The 19,216-nt window shown below is 36.6% G+C and overlaps 1 protein-coding gene across 7 annotated transcripts in view; it reads left to right on the forward strand.

Moving 5' to 3' along the window:
* The window catches only part of LOC108717174 (trichohyalin), a 47,693-nt gene that overhangs the window by 11,818 nt on the left and 16,659 nt on the right, over positions 1-19,216 (forward strand). For 6 of the 7 annotated variants that reach the window (XM_041568013.1, XM_041568016.1, XM_018264008.2 and 3 more), the window contains exons 5-18: positions 89-1,273; positions 3,838-3,927; positions 5,739-5,846; positions 8,626-8,677; positions 8,910-9,069; positions 9,809-9,901; positions 11,469-11,561; positions 13,093-13,205; positions 13,300-13,435; positions 13,556-13,726; positions 13,915-14,040; positions 14,442-14,705; positions 16,104-16,166; positions 17,122-17,217. In XM_041568013.1, coding sequence (XP_041423947.1) covers positions 89-1,273; positions 3,838-3,927; positions 5,739-5,846; positions 8,626-8,677; positions 8,910-9,069; positions 9,809-9,901; positions 11,469-11,561; positions 13,093-13,205; positions 13,300-13,435; positions 13,556-13,726; positions 13,915-14,040; positions 14,442-14,705; positions 16,104-16,166; positions 17,122-17,217 — 2,750 coding nt within the window. The remainder of the gene's footprint in view (positions 1-88; positions 1,274-3,837; positions 3,928-5,738; positions 5,847-8,625; positions 8,678-8,909; positions 9,070-9,808; positions 9,902-11,468; positions 11,562-13,092; positions 13,206-13,299; positions 13,436-13,555; positions 13,727-13,914; positions 14,041-14,441; positions 14,706-16,103; positions 16,167-17,121; positions 17,218-19,216) is intronic. The other variant, XM_041568033.1, reaches the window with a different exon arrangement.

Raw genomic sequence — 19,216 nt, forward strand, 5'->3', positions numbered from 1 at the left:
ATATGTATATTCATTGCGACACTATCCTTACAAGATACTTCTCTGATAGTTGCCAAAACAACTTATTATTTTATATCTCTCTATGCAGATCTGGAACAGGCTCATAGACTTGTTTCTCAGGAACCCAGACATGAACATTCCACTGATTCCAGTAAGCAAACAAAAGAGTGTAAGAAAGAGGAGTACAAGTGGAGGCTTTCTCATCTTTTAGGCTCTGAGCAGACAGATGCACAGGAATATCACAGTGACTCCAATTCTACAGAAAGTGTGTGCACTGAGGACTTTGTTATGAAGTTCAAAAAAGGCATGATTGACCCAGTAGTTAGTGGTGGCAATGATGAGAACACCACGAGCAGTTCAGAGAGAAGTTATGGAGACCATAAGAAAACCTTAGGTGACATAGCTGAAAAGAATGGTAAAATAGGTCTTCAAACAGAAAGCACTTCAGAAGATCATGTGCAACTTAACACTGCAAGAAGAGAAATTTTCTTGCAAAAATTTAAAGAAGAGTTACAAGCTGCACTCTCGTTTAGCGATTCAGACCAGGCTGAAGAATGTGGCAGGAAAAGGAGAGACAGTTTGGAGTCTCTGGGAGGAAGAATATCAAGACTTAGTCATGCAAATATTTCAGAGCCTTCAAGCCTGCTAAGCTTTGGGAAAGGCAGTTCAGTAGTAAGTCATTTGTCTTCTAAAAGTGCAGATGACAGCCAAAAAGGTTTGGGTTCTAAGGATGATTACATGATTACCACCCAGCCTATTTATTCCAACACCTTGGAAAGTGCCGAAGCCAGTATGAAGACTCTCCAGGAGACAAAGAATGAGAGTCTACTTGAAATAGGGCTAAACCAAACTAGAAAAAATAATCAAGGCACCCAGATATCTCACCAAATATCAGGTACAGTTTCCGTTCACAATGATCACAATTCACTAGAAAATTATAAAGAAGAAGGAAAAACAGAAAATATCAGAAGTTCATGGCAAAATAAAGATTGGGGATCAGAGTCAGAAATACCAGGAGCAAGCCAGATGGAGAGACTGGAAAATTCACAGAAATGTTCCTATGTGAAATACTCAATGTACAATGAAAAGAATATTGGTGGAAGCCAAGAACTCAGTTCCAAGGTTCTTATAGATGAGACTGCAGCAGGAACACTGTTATCCAGAGATGCAACAGAACATCCTGAAAGTGATAAGATTTGTGCAAAGCAAGAAAGAGAAGCATATTATCCAAAAGAACAGGCATCGTGGGAATCAAACTTTAAACCTGGATTAAGTATGTCTGTATTTGCATTACAAAATTCACTTAATAAGTAGGGCTTGTGGTAATGAATAGCATTACTTTTATTTTGTTGTGGATTTCTCTCCACTGATTGGTTCCAGACCTTAGGGAGTAGTGACAGTGTCTGCTACATCCACCCCAGTAAACTTTTTTTTTTCCTACAATGTGTGCAGATAGATAAGTGTGCTGCTTCTACCACAAAATAACACTTGAAATATCTGTGAATAAGTAAATTAGTAAATAAGAATCCGTATTTTATTTTGAAAGAAATTTGAGGATGAATGTGTGCCATGCCTGGATCTAATTTCCAGGGTTTTTAGCTTATGAAAGGTCTTGTAACGAAGAGAACATTTCATTACAATAAAAAAAAACATTGGAACAAGTGCTGGATTTAGCAGAGAAAGCCATGAATTCCTGATATGTCAGTAATTAATGAGTTAAAAGTGCAGAGCTTGAGTCATAGTTATTTTCGTTTCTTAATTAGGCATGTTGCACGATCTTAATTTTCTGTTAAACCTCTGTATCAATGACTGAGGAAGCAAGAGGTTTCTATATAAAGAACTCACATTCAGTACTGGGAATGTTTTTATGGGTCAGTGCGTTACGCACATGACCTTACCTATCTTTGATTTTCTGAAGCCTTTTTCCTTCAACAAGTACAGCTTTTTGTTTAAAGGGTAAGGCATTTTAAGTAGCTGTATGCACAAAATGTCTCAATATCTTAAATATATTGATAATGGGTTGAATGCAGAAGACTCTTGTATTTGTCTATATGAATTTTGTGGTCACAGCCTTATTGCACCCCGCCTAAATGTTTTTAAAAATCAGTGGTGAGCACAACTTTCTCTTGTTTGTTATAGTTTATACAGGAGCAGTGGCCAGCTCCATGTTGTAGCTCCCACCCTTCCCAGCTATAGTCAGGTGATCCCAGTGGTGGCCAATAGAAGGGCAACCATGATTTAAACCTTGAAAGCAGCAGATGAGTTGCCGGTAAAACGTAGTCCCTGTGTAGAATGTATGGTGAAGCAGTAGAATTCTTAATGAATCAGATGAAAATTGAGCATAGGACTGGCCAGATATGGGATGACTTTGACGTAATTGGCCAGCTTAAATATATTGCAATATATGGACAAACAATCCCTGTTATGTTTAAAGGGTAAGACATTTTTAGTAGCTGTATGCATAAAATGTCTTAAATATATTGATAATGGGTTGAGTGCAGAGGACCTCTTGTATTTGTCTATATATATATATATATATATATATATATATATATATATATATATATATATATATATATATATATATATATATATTTATTTATTTATTTATTTATTTATTTTTTTTTGCAGCAAGCTTATTTCTGTATCAGAGCTCTCAGTATTGATAAAGGAGAAATGGGGCTATTAAAGAAAAAATCATTAAATCGTAGTGGGAATCATTATGACAGTTGAAAAAAAACAAAGACCTATACAAGCAAATATGGTGCTAGAGGAACCTTTTTTTTAGATTTTGCAAAATATGTAACTAATTATGTGACCTTAGAATGTCCATTTAGTTTTATTGTGCTTCTATTTGAACAGTGAATTTTACTGAAATCCCAATAGACGAGCGCAGTACAGGTACATGGGGTGCAGCACACTTATTTGCTTGCAAACTATAAGATGACTGTACTTCCATTACCCAGGTGTAAAGTCTTTAGTGCATCCTTGAGCAGACCCATGCGCATGATGAATGAATGAGTTCCCTCAATATGCACATCCCCGATTTCAACGTCATTGTATTAAGGTCACAGCACCCAGCTGGGTAATATTTTAGAAAAATTGTATTGTTTAACTGTTTGCTCTCACCTCTGGTGAAGGAAACTGATTTTCTACAATAGGTGCCCTTTAACGATTCAGAATGGTGTTTGTTAGGGTTGTCACCATCCGCATTTCAGCCATACAGCCCAGTTTTTTATGAAGGGCTGCCTTGGTGAAAAGTGCCTGTTCGGATTTCCAAATTAGGAAATCTGGACAGGACATTGAAGTGAATGACATGACGATCAGCCAATCACTGATCTACATATCATCAATCCCGCCCTTACGTCACCCCCCGCCCCTACATCACCCGCCCCACCCCTGACGTCAGTGGGACCGTCCCCTGACGTCACCCAACCTGCCCCCGACGTCACCAGACTCTCCCCCCCCCCCCCCAAGGTCAATGGCCCGGCCCTGCCCGTTTTCCTCAAACAAACAAAAATTGCAACCCTAGTGTTTGAACCCCGCTGCTGAGCTTTTCTGTGCACTAATAACATAATGAATTGAAACAGATATCAACTTTGGTAAATATGTTAGTTCTATAACACTTTTTATAGGAAAAAACACTGCAATGTTGAATAAACCTGGCAAATTGTGCTGTTTTCTAACAAGACTTATTGAAAATATTGCTTATCGTTATCTTTATTTGGTAGAATGTTATTTCACTCATTCTTTTAGCCAGCCATCACCACCTCTATGTTTATTGCAGATATACAGTATACCATATTTAAATAGTATTTTTTACAAATATTTTTGTAGGTTTCAAAGACAAAGCAGATACTCAGACTAAAATAGACGTCTCCCTGACAGATGAAAGGACTGGCATTGCACAGTATAAACATGTGGCTGGTATGTATATTGAAATAAATGTTATATTCTTCATATGAAGCATAGAAAGTGAACAGTATGACGCTTATCTGCTGTTGTTTGGGATTAACTAGGGGCACATTTACTTGGCTTGAGTGAAGGATTAGAATAAAAAATACTTTGAATTTCGAAGTATTTTTTTGGCTACTTAGACCATCGAATTGGCTACTTCGACTACGATTTCGACTAAAAACTAAAAATCGTTCGACTATTCGACCATTTGATAGTCGAAGTACTGTCTCTTTAAAAAAAACTTCGACCACCTACTTCGCCACCTAAAACCTACCGAGCAGCAATGTTAGCCTATGGGGAAGGTCCCCATAGGCTTTCCTACCAATTTGGGATCGAAGGAAAATCGTTAGATCGATGGATTAAAATCCTTCGATTGTTCGATTGCAGGAATTGCGGTAAATCCTTCGACTTCGATATTCGAAGTCGAAGGATTTTACATTGACGGTCAAATATCGAGGGTTAATTAACCCTCAATATTCGACCAATAGTAAATGTTCCCACTAGTGTAGGGATCCAAAACATGATCATGGCTGGTTCATCTTATCAGCTGACAGGGTGAAAAATCCAGTCACCAAAGTATCACATGAATGAAGTCCACAACCGACAATATTATAAAATCTTTAGCCCAAGATCAGACAAGCCTTAAGTTGAACAGTACTGCAGTTTACCAGTTGGAGGGGAAAAGGATGTTTTGTAAATATTCAAGGTAAAACTACAACAAAAAAGGGGGTACCCGTGTAAAAAGCCATTTGAACAGTGTAGAAGGATGCCCATGTGCACTGCGGTAGGAGCGCAGATAACCAAATAGTGGAGATGGTAGGCACCCTAGGAGGGACCCGATGTCCAGGTTTGTAAAAACAATGTCATTTTATTTATTAAATATTCAGTCTTACTCAGCTGTTTGCATTTCAAGCTGTCCTAGAATTTAATCAAGGTACCACAGGTTCGATCAGTCATTGTGGTGCTTATCATTTGCTTATCCATTATGCAACTCTTTAGGGTAAGGGTAATTGGCAATATTGTAATTTTTAGTTGATAAATATGAGATTCAGGAGAATAATCATTTGGTTATCTATGCATATTCCTGTACAGCTTTCTCTGCCAAGGTAATATGAAGAACAGTGTCAGACTATGTCAAACCAAACTATGCAGTCTATTGGATTGCCTATCTTTAACATTTCAAAAAAGGCCATGAAAAACATTCCTTGCTTTGTAAATTCCTAATCGGTTTGTATAGTGTTTAAAAACAGGTATGGGATCCAATATCAGGAAACCCAGAAAACTCCAAATTACAGAAAGGCAGTCTCCGGTAGACGCAATTTTATCCAAATAATTCAAATTTTTAAAAATGATTTCCTTTTTCTTTATAATAATAAAACATTACATGATCCAAACTAAGATATAATTAATCCTTATTGGAAGCAAAACCAGCCTATTCGGCTTATTTAATGTCTTTAATGTTTAATGTTTTTTAGTAGAAAAAAGGTTGATCCAAATTATAGGAAGATCCATTATGCCGAAAACAGGTCCAGAGCATTCTGGATAACAGGTTCTATACCCGTTTCATCAGTTGTAGTGATTTTATGTAAATCTCTTTTGTTACCATATCAATATTCATATATATATATACAATTATATCCCTCTCTATAATTATTGATGTGGTGATGAAACATTAGACACAATCCCCTTTTAGGTATTTTATAATTTTTCCATCACCTTATGAAGACAAATGGAGTTCTAAACCTGATTTTGCTTTTTTTAACCAATCTCTATTCCTAAAGGTATCCCTTTGAAGAGTTTTGACGCAGTGACAGTAGACAGTGATCTGGACACGGTGACAACAGAAAGAGTGCGGGATCACATCCGAAAGGCCCTGGGAAGCAAGAAAGGTGAAATCTTTCATCCGATTTCAGTGGGGTAACTAGATGGTACAGTGCCCCACAGCAAATTCTATTTAGGGCCCCAAAAAATTTATAAGGTGGCCTATTCTACCAAGATATATTAAAACTGCTTATTAATTAGGGTCTCATCTTAGTTTGGATAAAATACAAGGTACTGTTTTATTATTACAGAGAAGAAGGAAATAATGTTTAAAAATTTGGACAATTGAATAAAATGTAGTCTATGGGAGACAGACTTTCCATAATTCAGAGCTTCCTGATAACGGATCCCATACCTGTAGTATCCTGCATATAAATATGAGAGAGCCTGAGGGAGTGCTTAGGAATGTACGACTTGTGCAGCTTATTTGCATCATGGAAGGGTGTTAGAAGACTGCCTATTAACCTTCTGTATAAACACTTAAAACACACAAACTACTGTAACATTTATGTATATTTTTGATGTCAGCCCTATAGTATGCACTGAAATGTGCAATATTGTACCCTCTTTTGGTCCGTAGATAAGTAGGCAGTACATCTAAGCACTGCGGTTCGGAGATGTTGTACACTGCTTCTCAAAAAATTGCAAAGAGAACAAATTTGTGCACAAATGAGAATACAATTTGCATGTCACAATGTAATATTCTTCATTAGACTTTTATTGCACTCTGAATCTAAATTGTGCACTAAAGGTGGCGTAAACTTTTGGAGCAAACGTAACAACTTTTTCAGAAAGATGTTTTATTACATATGCTGTACAGTATCGCAAACTATACAATTCCCAATCTCTATTCTGCTGTTGAAAAAGGGACATTGGGTTTGCAAAATGTTTGTTACATTTGTGCAAAGGCAACATTTTTGTAATGTGAATATTTATTCGCATTGTGAAAAATTTTCCGTTAGTTACATTCCCCCAAAAGTATCCAGGGGTATCTAAGACTGATTGTGGAAATGCCCTAACAAAATTGATTTGGAAACAAATTTATCAGATATCCTGAAGGATTCCCAGCTATTTGAGAACTGAAAAACCTATAGTCAAGTTTATTATCCCTATATACTGTTATCACACATACCCACCAACCACCTATAGAAATGCTTTGTGCTTTATTTCTTTTAAAGAAAGCAAGAAAAGGGACATTACACTTTTAAACCACAAATGTGGAGTTCACCGCTACACTCCAGATACGTGGGATCTCTGATCACACCCTTCTCAGCAGCAACTTCCCATATACGCTTTATGGGGCAAATTTACTAACCACCGAAAATTCACCAGCAATGGCTTTGCTCACAGCGCAACACTTTGACAGGCATAGATTCACCAGGACAACGCTAATTCACTAAAAAGTTGCGTCCCTGTCGATGAATGCTGGTGAAGTTGCGCTAGCGTTACTGCGCCAAGCAAAGCAAAGTTGCACTATTCTTACTGAGCCAAGCAAAGCGAAGTTGTGCTATTCTTACTGAGCCAAGCAAAGCGAAGTTGTGCTATTCTTACTGAGCCAAGCAAAGCGAAGTTGTGCTATTCTTACTGAGCCAAGCAAAGCGAAGTTGCGCTAGCGTTGCCTTATTTGCATACGGCGGGAAGTTCAATGGACGTATATGTTGCAGCAAATACATAACACCACACAAGCCCGGGAAACCTTAATAAAAGAAAATACAGTTGTTATATTGCCCTACACATGAGGCCAGTGTATAGTTTATGTGCCATATGTTAGGGGGGAAGCTCTTTTGCGGCCTATCACCCTAAAAAAAGGAAAAGATGCTAGCGTTTTTTGGGACTTCTTACTATTTTTAACTATTTTTTGAGGAACTCCTATCTACTCTATTGCACTTTGCCTGGTCTGAGGTGGTGAAGGCAAGTCTGGCGCAAGAGGTAACGTTCAGTAAAATCCGCATCGTAGTGAATTTGTGTAGTTACCTCCATTCGCCAGAGCGCAAATTAGCCTGGTGTTAGGGAGCAAAGTACCGCTAGTGTCTAACTCCTACACTAGCAATTACGAAATGATGTCATGCTGGTGGCGAATTTTCACCAGCGTTAGTTACTTCACCCTTTAGTAAATTTGCCCCTATATCTCTGGATTCAGGATTTACCACACACATCCAAAATCCTTTTAACATTCTTAATTTCTTTATTATTACTTGTCAGTGCAATACCTACAGACTACTGATGCATTTCATTTACCATTTCTGGCTGTTCCTCAGAGGATAAATAAAGTTATATATTAATTAATAAAATGTGAATTACAAATGGACTTTTGGAGAAGTGTGTGGCGATCCGGAAATATAAAATGTATATGAGCTAAGACACATGGCTTACAAGTATTTGTCACGACATAAGGTCATTAGGGGAATGACTAGCTGAACCAAGCCCTTAAGGACATTCTACATTGCAGTTACTTGAGAACATTAATTTCAATTAATGTTCTGATAACTTGTAAAAATAATTGAAATAAATGTATCCCAGCATAGGCATTCCCCAGTAGTAAGCACAATTCTACAGGAAAATGCAGTGCTAAAATTACTTTTTAACGAACTCCTGCAGTACATAAAGTTAATTGATTCCAAGACCTCTTTGCAAATCAGGGTTTTGGAGTGATTATGAAAGAGGAGCTTGTGTAAGGAAGAGTCCTTAATGAAAATGTACACCTGTTTTAGTAAATGCTCTCAACAGTCAGTTGTAGATTTTGTTTACTGACCAATCTATTGCAAATGTTAACATTTATTCTTTAAAAAGGTTTTAATATACCAGCAACATAGAGAATTTTGAATATCTAATTCTTTTGCCTGGCAGATCCCACACAAAACACAAAAAGAGTGCATCGGCAACGCAGTGAGCTCTTAAGGTACACACAGCCTAATAATGCTTTTTATTGTGTAGTGGTTTGCTCAGATATTATTATAAAATCTTTTATATATATATATATATATATATATATATATATATATATATATATATATATATACCGTATATATATGCCATATTCTTGTTTTTGCCAGCTCATCGTCTATCATCCTATGTCTTCTCTTGTGCGGAAATGTAGAAAGCTTTACTTTAAGGGTGATGTTATGTTTCAGATACTCTAGTAACGTGACCACAGATGATGAGGAAAAGGAGGAATATCAGAAGTCCTACACAGAACGGAGGAACAGAAGTCCCAAGAGATGGCACTCAACCCCACAGGCAGCTGAAAGTACCTGGGAACACAGTGTCTCCAGCCTTCCACCAGACTTAATGGTACACTTCAGCACTAAATCCTGCACTCTGCTCCATTATTAACAGTCCCACAGGAAAATGTGACAATGTCATGTCAGATAATTGTCTTAAAAGAAAATATTATTGCACATAGCACATATTATTCTCATAGCTAGCAAACAGTGGGGCTCATTTATCAACACTGGGCAAATTTGCCCATGGGCAGTTACCTATAGCAACCAATCAGTTTTTAGCTTTTTAAAGCCAGCTGCAAGAAAAACAATGAATGCAGCAATTTGGGTTACTGCCCGTGGGCAAATTTGCCCTGTGTTGATAAATGACCCTCAGTGTGTCTTGTATAAGGAATGCTTGGGTGATCCGATGCTGATCATTTTATATTAAAGTTGCTTTTTGCATTTTATTTAAACTTGGCCCGTGAAACATTAAAACCAGCCATGCACGTAGCATATTCAAACAGAAAGAATTGAAATATCTTGTAAAAATGCCAGTATTGGTTTATATACATAAAGTGAAGACTTGCCCAAACAGATTGTTATATTATGAGAAAGTTTGCATATAGGATTATTATTATTAACATTAACATGTATTTATATGGCGCCAACATATTGCGTAGCACTGTATTACATATTTTTTTTTTATTTATAGGCATGCAAAATCCAGAAATAAATCTTTAGTGGTGACTACATTGATCTAAGAAAATGCATTAACCCGTCATATCAATTGTTCTGATCATGTGCTGTCTGATATGTTTGTACCCCAGAGTATCCCTGATCTTGGGCAGCACCACAGACTTCTAGAAGATCTTACAAGAGAGAAAGTGCATCTCGAGGAATATGTTACCAAACTTCGCAGGGTAAGCAAATGCTGCAAGCTTTTTTAAATTTTATATAGCTTTGCAGTGAATTTCACTATGCCCAGTTTTGGAGATATTTGAATACACTGCTTTTTGGTACTCTGTCCTGAATACAGTAGGAAATGTACAGATTATAGACAACTATCATAAGTTTATATATTGAAAATGCTGGGTATGAATGAGTGGCTTGCTACATCTCTGCCTTTGGAGGCACTTAGACCTGAAAAACAGAGGGCATTGCTATCTGAATATAGAAGTACATCCTGCCTGTCACAGCTGTATGTAAACAAATGGAAAAATATCTTAAATCAGCAGTTACTTAGGAAAGGGCCAGCCTTGTCACATACCCAGAAATTATGATGGTTGGAGAGGGAGAACAAAAGGTAGTTAACAAGAGTTGTTTCGAAAATATTAGCCTATCTTTTTATTGTAAATTATAAAATGTAATCTGCATGACTTGAATCCGTGAAATGCTATAGTTGATAGAAGTTAGGAGAAGAAAGGGCATGTGATCACAGCAACTATTAGTAAAGCTATTGCTATTAAGTATTGGAGTTAAACACTGGTTTGTTGTTTATATTTTTTGTTTGTAGTAAGTATGTGGGCTATAACTTGATCCAAAGGATTGGACCTACATATTAATATGGAGAAATTGGCTATTTGTAAATATAATTTTCAATTTTCCATGTTTTTTTTCATCACTATATATTACCCATCTTTTTATGGCGATCCCTCTAAAATGTATTTGCTGAGATATGCCCAGTACAGATGAATGCAGATGCTTTGCACAGTTTTATGTTCTAGTGTTTGAATAAACATAGAGAAGTTTTTGCAACTATTCTATGACAGCTATGTGTATTTACTAGTTCCTTCAGTTTTAAGTCGAAGTCATAGAACCATTAGCCAATGAATGCAGTTATGTATACTGTATATAGACACAGAAGGCCTAGCTGCATTCCATAATCAAAGTTATCCAAAGGCTGTAGGGAAACGTCTGCACTAACCGTGCTAAAGACTTTACAAAGGTGTATATTGGCAGCCTTTAAAGCTGGTCCACAGCCATTGTCAAATGTATACTTCTTAAAGGAACACTAACACCAAAAAATTAACGTCTCTTAAATTAATGAAAATATAATATACTCTTGTGCTGCACTGGTAAAACCGGTGTGTTTGCTTCAGAAACTCTACTATAGTTTATATAAACAAGTTGCTGTTTAGCCATGGGGGCAGCCATTCAAACCTGAAAAAGGAGAAAAGGCAAAGGATACACAGCAGATAACAGATAAGCTCTATAGTATACAATGGGATTCTTCAGAACTTATCTTTTATCTACTGTGTATCCTGTGCTTGAATGGCTGCCCCCATGACTACACAGCAACTTGTTTATATAAACTATACTGTATAAACCTGTACTGGTAAAACTGGTGTGTTTGCTTCAGAAACACACCAGTTTTACCAGTACAGGGCAACAGTACATTATATTGTTATTCATTTAAAACACTTTCATATTTTGGTGTTACTATTCCTTTAAGTTACATATTCACTTACACTTAGGTTTCACTTACAGGACATAGTTCTTGAAGAAGAAAGATTAGCGCAAAGGAAATCTCAACACAGGGACGTGGATGAGTCCTTTAATGATGCTTTACAGCAAAAGAAGGTATGTATGAAATGCCACCAAAAGTAGAGATATAGTGACAATCGTCTTCCAGTTAATTGTTTATAATATTGGATATTATTACGATATTATATTGTGACAATGCATTCAAATGAAAAACTATATATATAAATTAAATGCAAATGCATGAACTAGCAGGCTGTATCTTAACAAACAAACACAATTTATAAGTAGCCAACATGGGAACATTCATGCTGTGTAAAAAGGGAAGTGAAGCATTACCGGTGATGTTGCCCAGAGCAACCAATCAGCAATTACATTTCAGCAGTTAGAAAGCAAAAACAAAGATCTCATTGGTTGCTATGAGCAACATCACCGGTAATGTTTCACTCCACTTTCTACACAGCATAATAATTAGACCCCTGTGTGTATATCAGAGATCTTGCACGTACTGTACTTTTGCAGATGTTGCTCAACTCTTAGACAAAAGTTCATTGCAGTTAACACTTTAATGTATTGTTTATGTATTTAAATACATCATTTCCTTTGTTATTGACCTTTCTTGAGCAATATTTTCAGTCAGCCTATTCCTGCATCAACTTCTTGAAACGTTGGACTTGTCCTTAAAGGAGAAGGGAAGTCAATTAGCACTTGGGGGTGCCCCCAAGTGAATGTATTTACTTACCTGAAACCCCGGGTCGGTGCTCCTATCAGCAGAAAACTGCACCGGCCCGGGGTTATTTCAGTGAGCACCACGGAATGCTTCTCTTCCTTCTTCTTTCTTTGGCACCCCCAAATGCTAAACGACTTTCCTTCTCCTTTAAATCTGTCTTTAATCTACCTGTTCAAAACTAAATTTCAAAGATCTGTTGAGCAGTGAGCCTATTTTTTAAACATAACTTTAACACAGTACTGCATAAAATAACTCAGGGCTATTCATGAATAAATATAACAGTAAGTTTCATTTTGATTTTCAGTTTTCACATAGAATGAATGTACCCTAACTGAGCCATAAAGCATCCATTTTCTTCTTTAAGTATTTGCCTGTGGTAGATAGTAAATTCTGAAGGATGTGCTTGACCTGCCGGACCCATAGATTTTATATTTCTGTCTTTGTCTTGGATCTGTGGTACCCCACTTGTTTAGTAACAATACACAGCTGGATAATATCAAAGAGCCATGTCCGGGAAAATAAGGGGTTAAAGAATGGAAAGTATACTTTATTACATATATATATATATATATATATATATATATATATATATATATATATATACCTTAAAACATTTTCCATTTGCTATAAATTCTTCTAAGCAAAGCTAAACTAAGCAACGCTAAACTAAGCAAAACGTTTTGACATTCTCCAGTTATTCTTTCCAAAATTACAAAATTGTAATTTATGTCATTTTTGCTAATTAATAATTGTTAGTTATTATACTGTTCCTGATGACATGACTAATATATAGAACTATTGCTTGTGAACACTTCCAGGTATATAAATTTTCTGGTCATCTTCCTTGAAATCACTGTATCCTCAAATTGACCACTTGTTAAAATTTTTATTTCATGATAGGAAGCTTACCTAGAGTTGGAGTCCATGCAAGATTTACTTGATCAGACTCAAAAGGAAGTTGTTAAAATGGAGTCACGCTTAAGGGAGAACCAGATCACAAGTGACGAGTTCAGGTATGATCAAAACTAGTCATACATGTATTTTGGAGATAGAATTCCCTGCCTCCATCAGAAACAAATTCCTAAGATCTACCCTTGTGTTTGGCAGGAATGAGTTGGCAGTACTGGAATACAAGCGCAGCGAATGCCTAAAAAATCTTCACGATCTAGAACTGGAACTGGAAATGACAAAACAGCAGTGCTCAAGTGCTCAGAACAGCCAGATAGTCAGTCTCCAGTATGAGGTAGGAGAGTTAAGGTTCTATAATAAACATGTCCTTCTTGCTGCATTATCTTTTACTATAATTGGGGGATCTGTACCTAATCAGTTGATACACTGACAGGTATTTTTTTTTCTCTATAAGATCTCTTCCCTGACAAGTGAACGAGATGAGCTAAAGTCCCGTTTACGTAACTTGGAAGGCAGTATCTCCTTTTTGGAACGTCAGGAGCTTGAACGGCAACTCACTTCGACAAAATCGGAACTCTTTTCAGAACAACGGACAGCTAGGGTCAGGACTGATAAACTTCAAGAGGTGGGTTAAACCCTAAAATCAGGGCTCTAAGGGGCCAATTTGTTAACGTTTGTATGGGAGATGGCCTGCCTTTAATTTAGAGCTTTTTGGATATCGGATTTGCAAATAAGAAATCCTATACCTGCAATATAGACACAATTTATATACCTGTGGATTCATTTTTGCATTTTTAACTCTTTCTCCTTCAGAATTTAGAAGAGTCTCAGTGCAAGCTGGAGGACAAAACCACAGAATGTGTTGAGTTGCAGGAGAAAAACAAGCAGCTTAAGTCTCAGCTACGTGAACTTGAGAAAAAATATGAATCCAAAATACAGGTGACTGTCCCTGGGATATAAACACTACCAGCATAATAAGATAATTGGAACGGTATCATTGAAGGAATATTTTCTTATATTTTAATGTATAAAGCACTGATTTCAGCCTTGTGATCATTAAGATATTATGAACTATGGCTTCCGGAATACTCATCTATACTCACAATAGAAGGAGTTTGTACCTTTGAACCTCAGCATTCACCTGATCAGGCAAAAGGATTCATGAATAAAAAATATTAACACATTTGCCCTGCTGAAAAATAAGTACAGATAAGTGTGTAGATAAGTAAAGCAATAAGCATTACAAATATAAATATTAATGGTAATAATAATAATGCTGACAATCTAATATTAAGAAATCACAATGACCAAACCATTCATCAGACCGATATCTCTTGCAGAGTCAGGCAGAAGAGGCATCTGAAGAAAAAGATGCACTAAATCAACATGTTACAGACTTGACTTCCCACGCAAGGGAGCAGAATACAAAAGTAACCTCTCTGGAGAAGATACTGTCTGAAAAGGAGCTAGAGCTGATGAAACTGAGAGATATTATATCCACCCTAAAGGCTGATAAGGAAGCACAGACACTGGCCTCAGACTCTTTAAAGGAACAACAGAACAAGCGGGTGATGGAACTGCAGCTTCAGCACCAGCAAGATAAGGTACAAACTATTTTCTGCTTGTATTCCATGTCATTAAAAAATGAAAAATGGAAACCCATCTCCTGATCACTAGTATATCTATAAATACACTATACCCCGTTTCTCAGATTTTAGAGAGAGACAGACATACCCAGAAAGACTAGAGGCACCTTGATGACCTAAAGTGACATCTGACATACCCGAAAAAAACAATGAAGTACCCCTTGAATGAACCAGAAACACTAGAAACACCTAATATACCTGGAAGCACTTACAGATCCCTTAATGTACAGTTCTATCAGCTGTGGAGAGGGGGGATTTACAAAAGTAGAGTTCTTTCAAAATTGGAGCTAAATCTTTTACGCCACATTACTCAATTTATTTTCACATCAAAAAGTTGGAGTATAATGGTTATTTACAAAGGTGGAGTAAAGTAAACCTGAATTAAGAAGATTTTGTGAAAAAGCTTGGTACATTGTCAGTTCCCAGGTGTCTGGTGTTTGTGAATTCTAAGTTATGTGATTTTCTAATGTAAACAAGCATTTTACTAAATCTAATATTCAATTTTGGACTAAATCCCCCACCTTCCAGTGTTCCACCTTCCAAATGGGTTGTACTGAATCTGATGTCATTAACACAAGCAAGATTGAGTTAATAATGCTAACTCAGGTGTTACTTCCAGGTTTCCCTTACATTTGTGCATACAGTTCATCAGAATGGCCTGAACTGAAACAAGACACTTACCACAAGGTGTTAGGGGGCATACAGAGGTGCAAGTACGTTTGCAGATTATGTTAAAGAAACCTTTGTAGTGCTTTGCCTACTCCATGTTTTAAATTGATGCTATTAACACTATCAAAATGGAATTAATCATACAAAAAAAAAAATATGCCCACTTTAACTTGTCATAATGTGTGTGATTTGTAAATGGTGTGCCAAATTCAGTGCCGCATGGAGTGACGAATAAGGTGTGCAAAAAATGCAGCCACATTCAGTGGAGTAAATGTCTTTTTATGCCAGTAAGTTGTGTGACAACAAATTCATCAATGTCTCCTCATTAGTTTGTCTTTTGTCATTAGGTTTACCAAAATGTTTTTTGTTCACATTAAAAAGTTTGAGTTACAGTGTTCGTTACTATTAAATGAAACATAATAGTTTGAATTTTAGATTATTTACTCTACAAAAATGGTATTATTCTGACAAAAGGTACTCAAACTTTATAAAGTGGGTCTGGAAAGGAGAAAAATGTGACATTCTGTATATTCTTCTTCTTATGCTTCTTTTGCGAATACCCTCCTTGTCTTTGTGTTAATCCAACTCATGCAGAATAATCTGTATAAAATGACCCTCTTGCTAAATAATGCCAATTTCTGTCAAAATTAGAATAGCTGCAAAACCACTCATTTTCTAACTTTGCAGGACATGCATATCACAAAACTGAAAGAGGAGCTCGAAAGCCAGAAATTGAAGGACCTCCAACAAGTAAGTTCTCTAATTCATAATGACAGATCTATTCTAAGCAACCTTTAACTTGGTCTTCATTTTTTTTATTTAGCATTGTTTTTGATTTATTAACCTTTCTTTTTTTCAAGTCTGCCACTGTAAACGCTATCTATTTGTTGGGTTCACTGACCTTACAAACAAAATAACTAATATGTTATTCTTGCTATTCAGGCCCTCCCTTATTGTTCTCCCATTCTGATTTTCTGGTTGCTGCATGGTTGGGTAGGGTAACTAAGGACTATCTACCATATCTGAAGCAATCTAAATTCCAAGCTTTGGAAGCTATAGAAGAAAAAACATATATTTCAAAAAATCATAAAGAATGAAGAGCAATTGGAAATTGTCTTAGAATACAACTGTCTACAAGATACTAAAAGTTAATATTAGTCACCCTAAAGTAGAATGATAAAACAACTCTATTTGATAGATGATGTGTACATTCTGTATGTTTTTTTAAATCTTATTAAGAAAATGGTGCAATTAATGCTTAGTTTTCCCAGCAAATAACTGTTATACAATTATTTTTAATAGAGATTTTATGGTGTTTGTATAGACCAACAAATCATCTTTATTCATTATGGACTCATAGGATAAAACTAGGGAAGCACTGAATCCAGGATTCGGCCAAGATTCAGGCTTTTTCAGCAGGATTCGGATTCTGCCACCCCTAATTTGCATATGGAAATAAGGATTCGGTTCAGGATTCGGGGGTTTGGCCAATTCCAAAATAGTGGATTCAGTGCATCCCTAGATAAAACAACATATGATAAAAATAGCAGTGTTTTGCCTCCAAAGTAATTTACACGATTAGTGGCATTACACTTATACTGGCTAGAAGTAGAATTGTATCATTTAACCAGAGAGCAGTGAAAGCAATCTCTCAGATTTGATGAAGCAATACCATTGTAGAGGTTGTTAAATTGTTTTTATTCAGCTTGCAGAAAACATGGAACAGGCTAAAATGAAAGCACTACAGGGTCAAGCAGAAGCTCTCAGAAAGGAAACCGATAAAGTTGTGAAGTCCCTAGAGGTAATTGCAGTAATGTCCTTTTTGTGTTACAGTGTGACAGGCACAGTATAATATTGCCACCAATGCACCATTCCTGCAGCAAATCAAAATTCTCTCTGATTTAAAGGAACAGTTCCGTGTAAAAATTAAAACTGTGTAAATAGATAGGCTGTGCAAAATAAAAAATGTTTCTAATATACAGTAGTTAGTTAGCCAAAAATGTAATGTAAAAAGGCTGGAGTGACTGGATGTGTAACATAATAGCCAGAACACTACTTCCTGCTTTTCAGCTCTATAACTCTGAGTTAGTCAGCGACTTGAAGGGGGACCACATGGTACATTTCTGTTCAGTGAGTTTGCAATTGATCCTCAGCATTCAGCTCAGATTCAAAAGCAACAGATATGAACCATGTGGCCCCCTTCAAGTTTCTGATTGGTTATTGCCTGGTAACCAGGGTAACCAGTCAGTGTAAACCAAGAGAGCTGAAAAGCAGGAAGTAGTGTTCTGGCTATTATGTTACACATTCAGTCACTCCAACCTTTATACATTACATTTATGCCTACCTAACTATATTAGAAACATTTTATATTTTGCACTGCCTATTTATGTACACAGTTTTTATTTTCACACTGAATAATTCTTTTAAGAGAGACATAAAGCTGTCAGTTGTGGTGATATGTGGCAGTTCTGCACTGGGTCAATTTGATTGCTAAGGAAATTATATTTTAGGTGTGCCAGAGATCCTCTTGCACATACAGGTGGGGGCGGTCATCTGTTGTAAAAAAATCTCATTTGGGGCCCAAAACTTGGACCAAAGGCTATCAGATTCAGTAAAAAAATGACTGAATAGTATGACCTATTCCTACTCCTAAAACAATGGTATCATACCCAAATTCTACTTTTATTAAAATCTGTTTGAAACACGGCTAGCTTAAATTGAACCTCTCTAAAACGGAAATGGTTTTCTTTTCCCCAAATAACACCTGTAACATCTCAGAAGTATCTATCATAATTAACAATTCCACTATCGCCCCATCTCCCCAGGCCCAATGCCTTGGGGTTATCCTAGATTCTGCCTTGTCCTTCACTCCTCGTATCCAGTCACTTATTAAATCATGTCACTTCCATCTAAGGAACATATACAAAATATGATAATTTATCGCCCAAGATGCTGCAAAAATTCGTATTCACTCTCTCATCATATCTCGTATATGACTACTGTAACTCTCTATTAATTGGCCCACCCCGCCAGACCACCTCGAGACTTTGCAAGGGCTGCACCCCTCCTCTGGAATTCTCTCCTACAGTCTGTCTGACTTTCTCCCAACCCAAGATCTCTTACAACACACTTATTTAGAGAAGCCTACCCTCACTCTGTTTAGCTACCTGCTTATTTTGATTTTGCCCACTCCCACACCTTCTGTCTCATTCCCTTCCCCTTTAGATTGTAAGCTATTTTGCACAGGGCCTTCCTCAACTTTTGTACCGGTACTGGTTGTTATGTATGTAACTCTGTATGCTAAATGTATGTAATTGTTATTATGTATGTAATTGTAATTTGTGTGATTTCTTTGTATAAGCACATTCATTTTAAAGTGCTGCCCAATATGTTGGTGCTCTAAAAATACATGTTAATAATAGTAATAATAATAATAATAAATATATGGCTTCATTAAAATAATCTGCATTAAGGGCACATGGGCTTATGCAAAAATCATACAGGACAAAGCACTAATCAGCGTTCTCTTTGCCTTTACTACTCTTTACTTTACTATGGTCTTTGACCATAAACCTGTCATTTGCATGATATCCAATCTCAAATCAGTCCTTCTTTATAACTTAAATATTTCCACATTGATACAGTAGGAGTTTTATTTCATTCATAAATCTGGTTAATGGATAAATCTAGGTGTGTAAATAAGAGCATCTATTTTGGATACCTTGCACTGGCTGCGTGATTGCTGTACAAAGAGACACAAGCTCTCAATATGGTCAATTTATATGTAAGGTAACAGACTC

The sequence above is a fragment of the Xenopus laevis genome, chromosome 1L (genome assembly GCF_017654675.1).
Source record: "Xenopus laevis strain J_2021 chromosome 1L, Xenopus_laevis_v10.1, whole genome shotgun sequence".
In the NCBI taxonomy this organism is placed as follows: Eukaryota; Metazoa; Chordata; class Amphibia; order Anura; family Pipidae; genus Xenopus; species Xenopus laevis.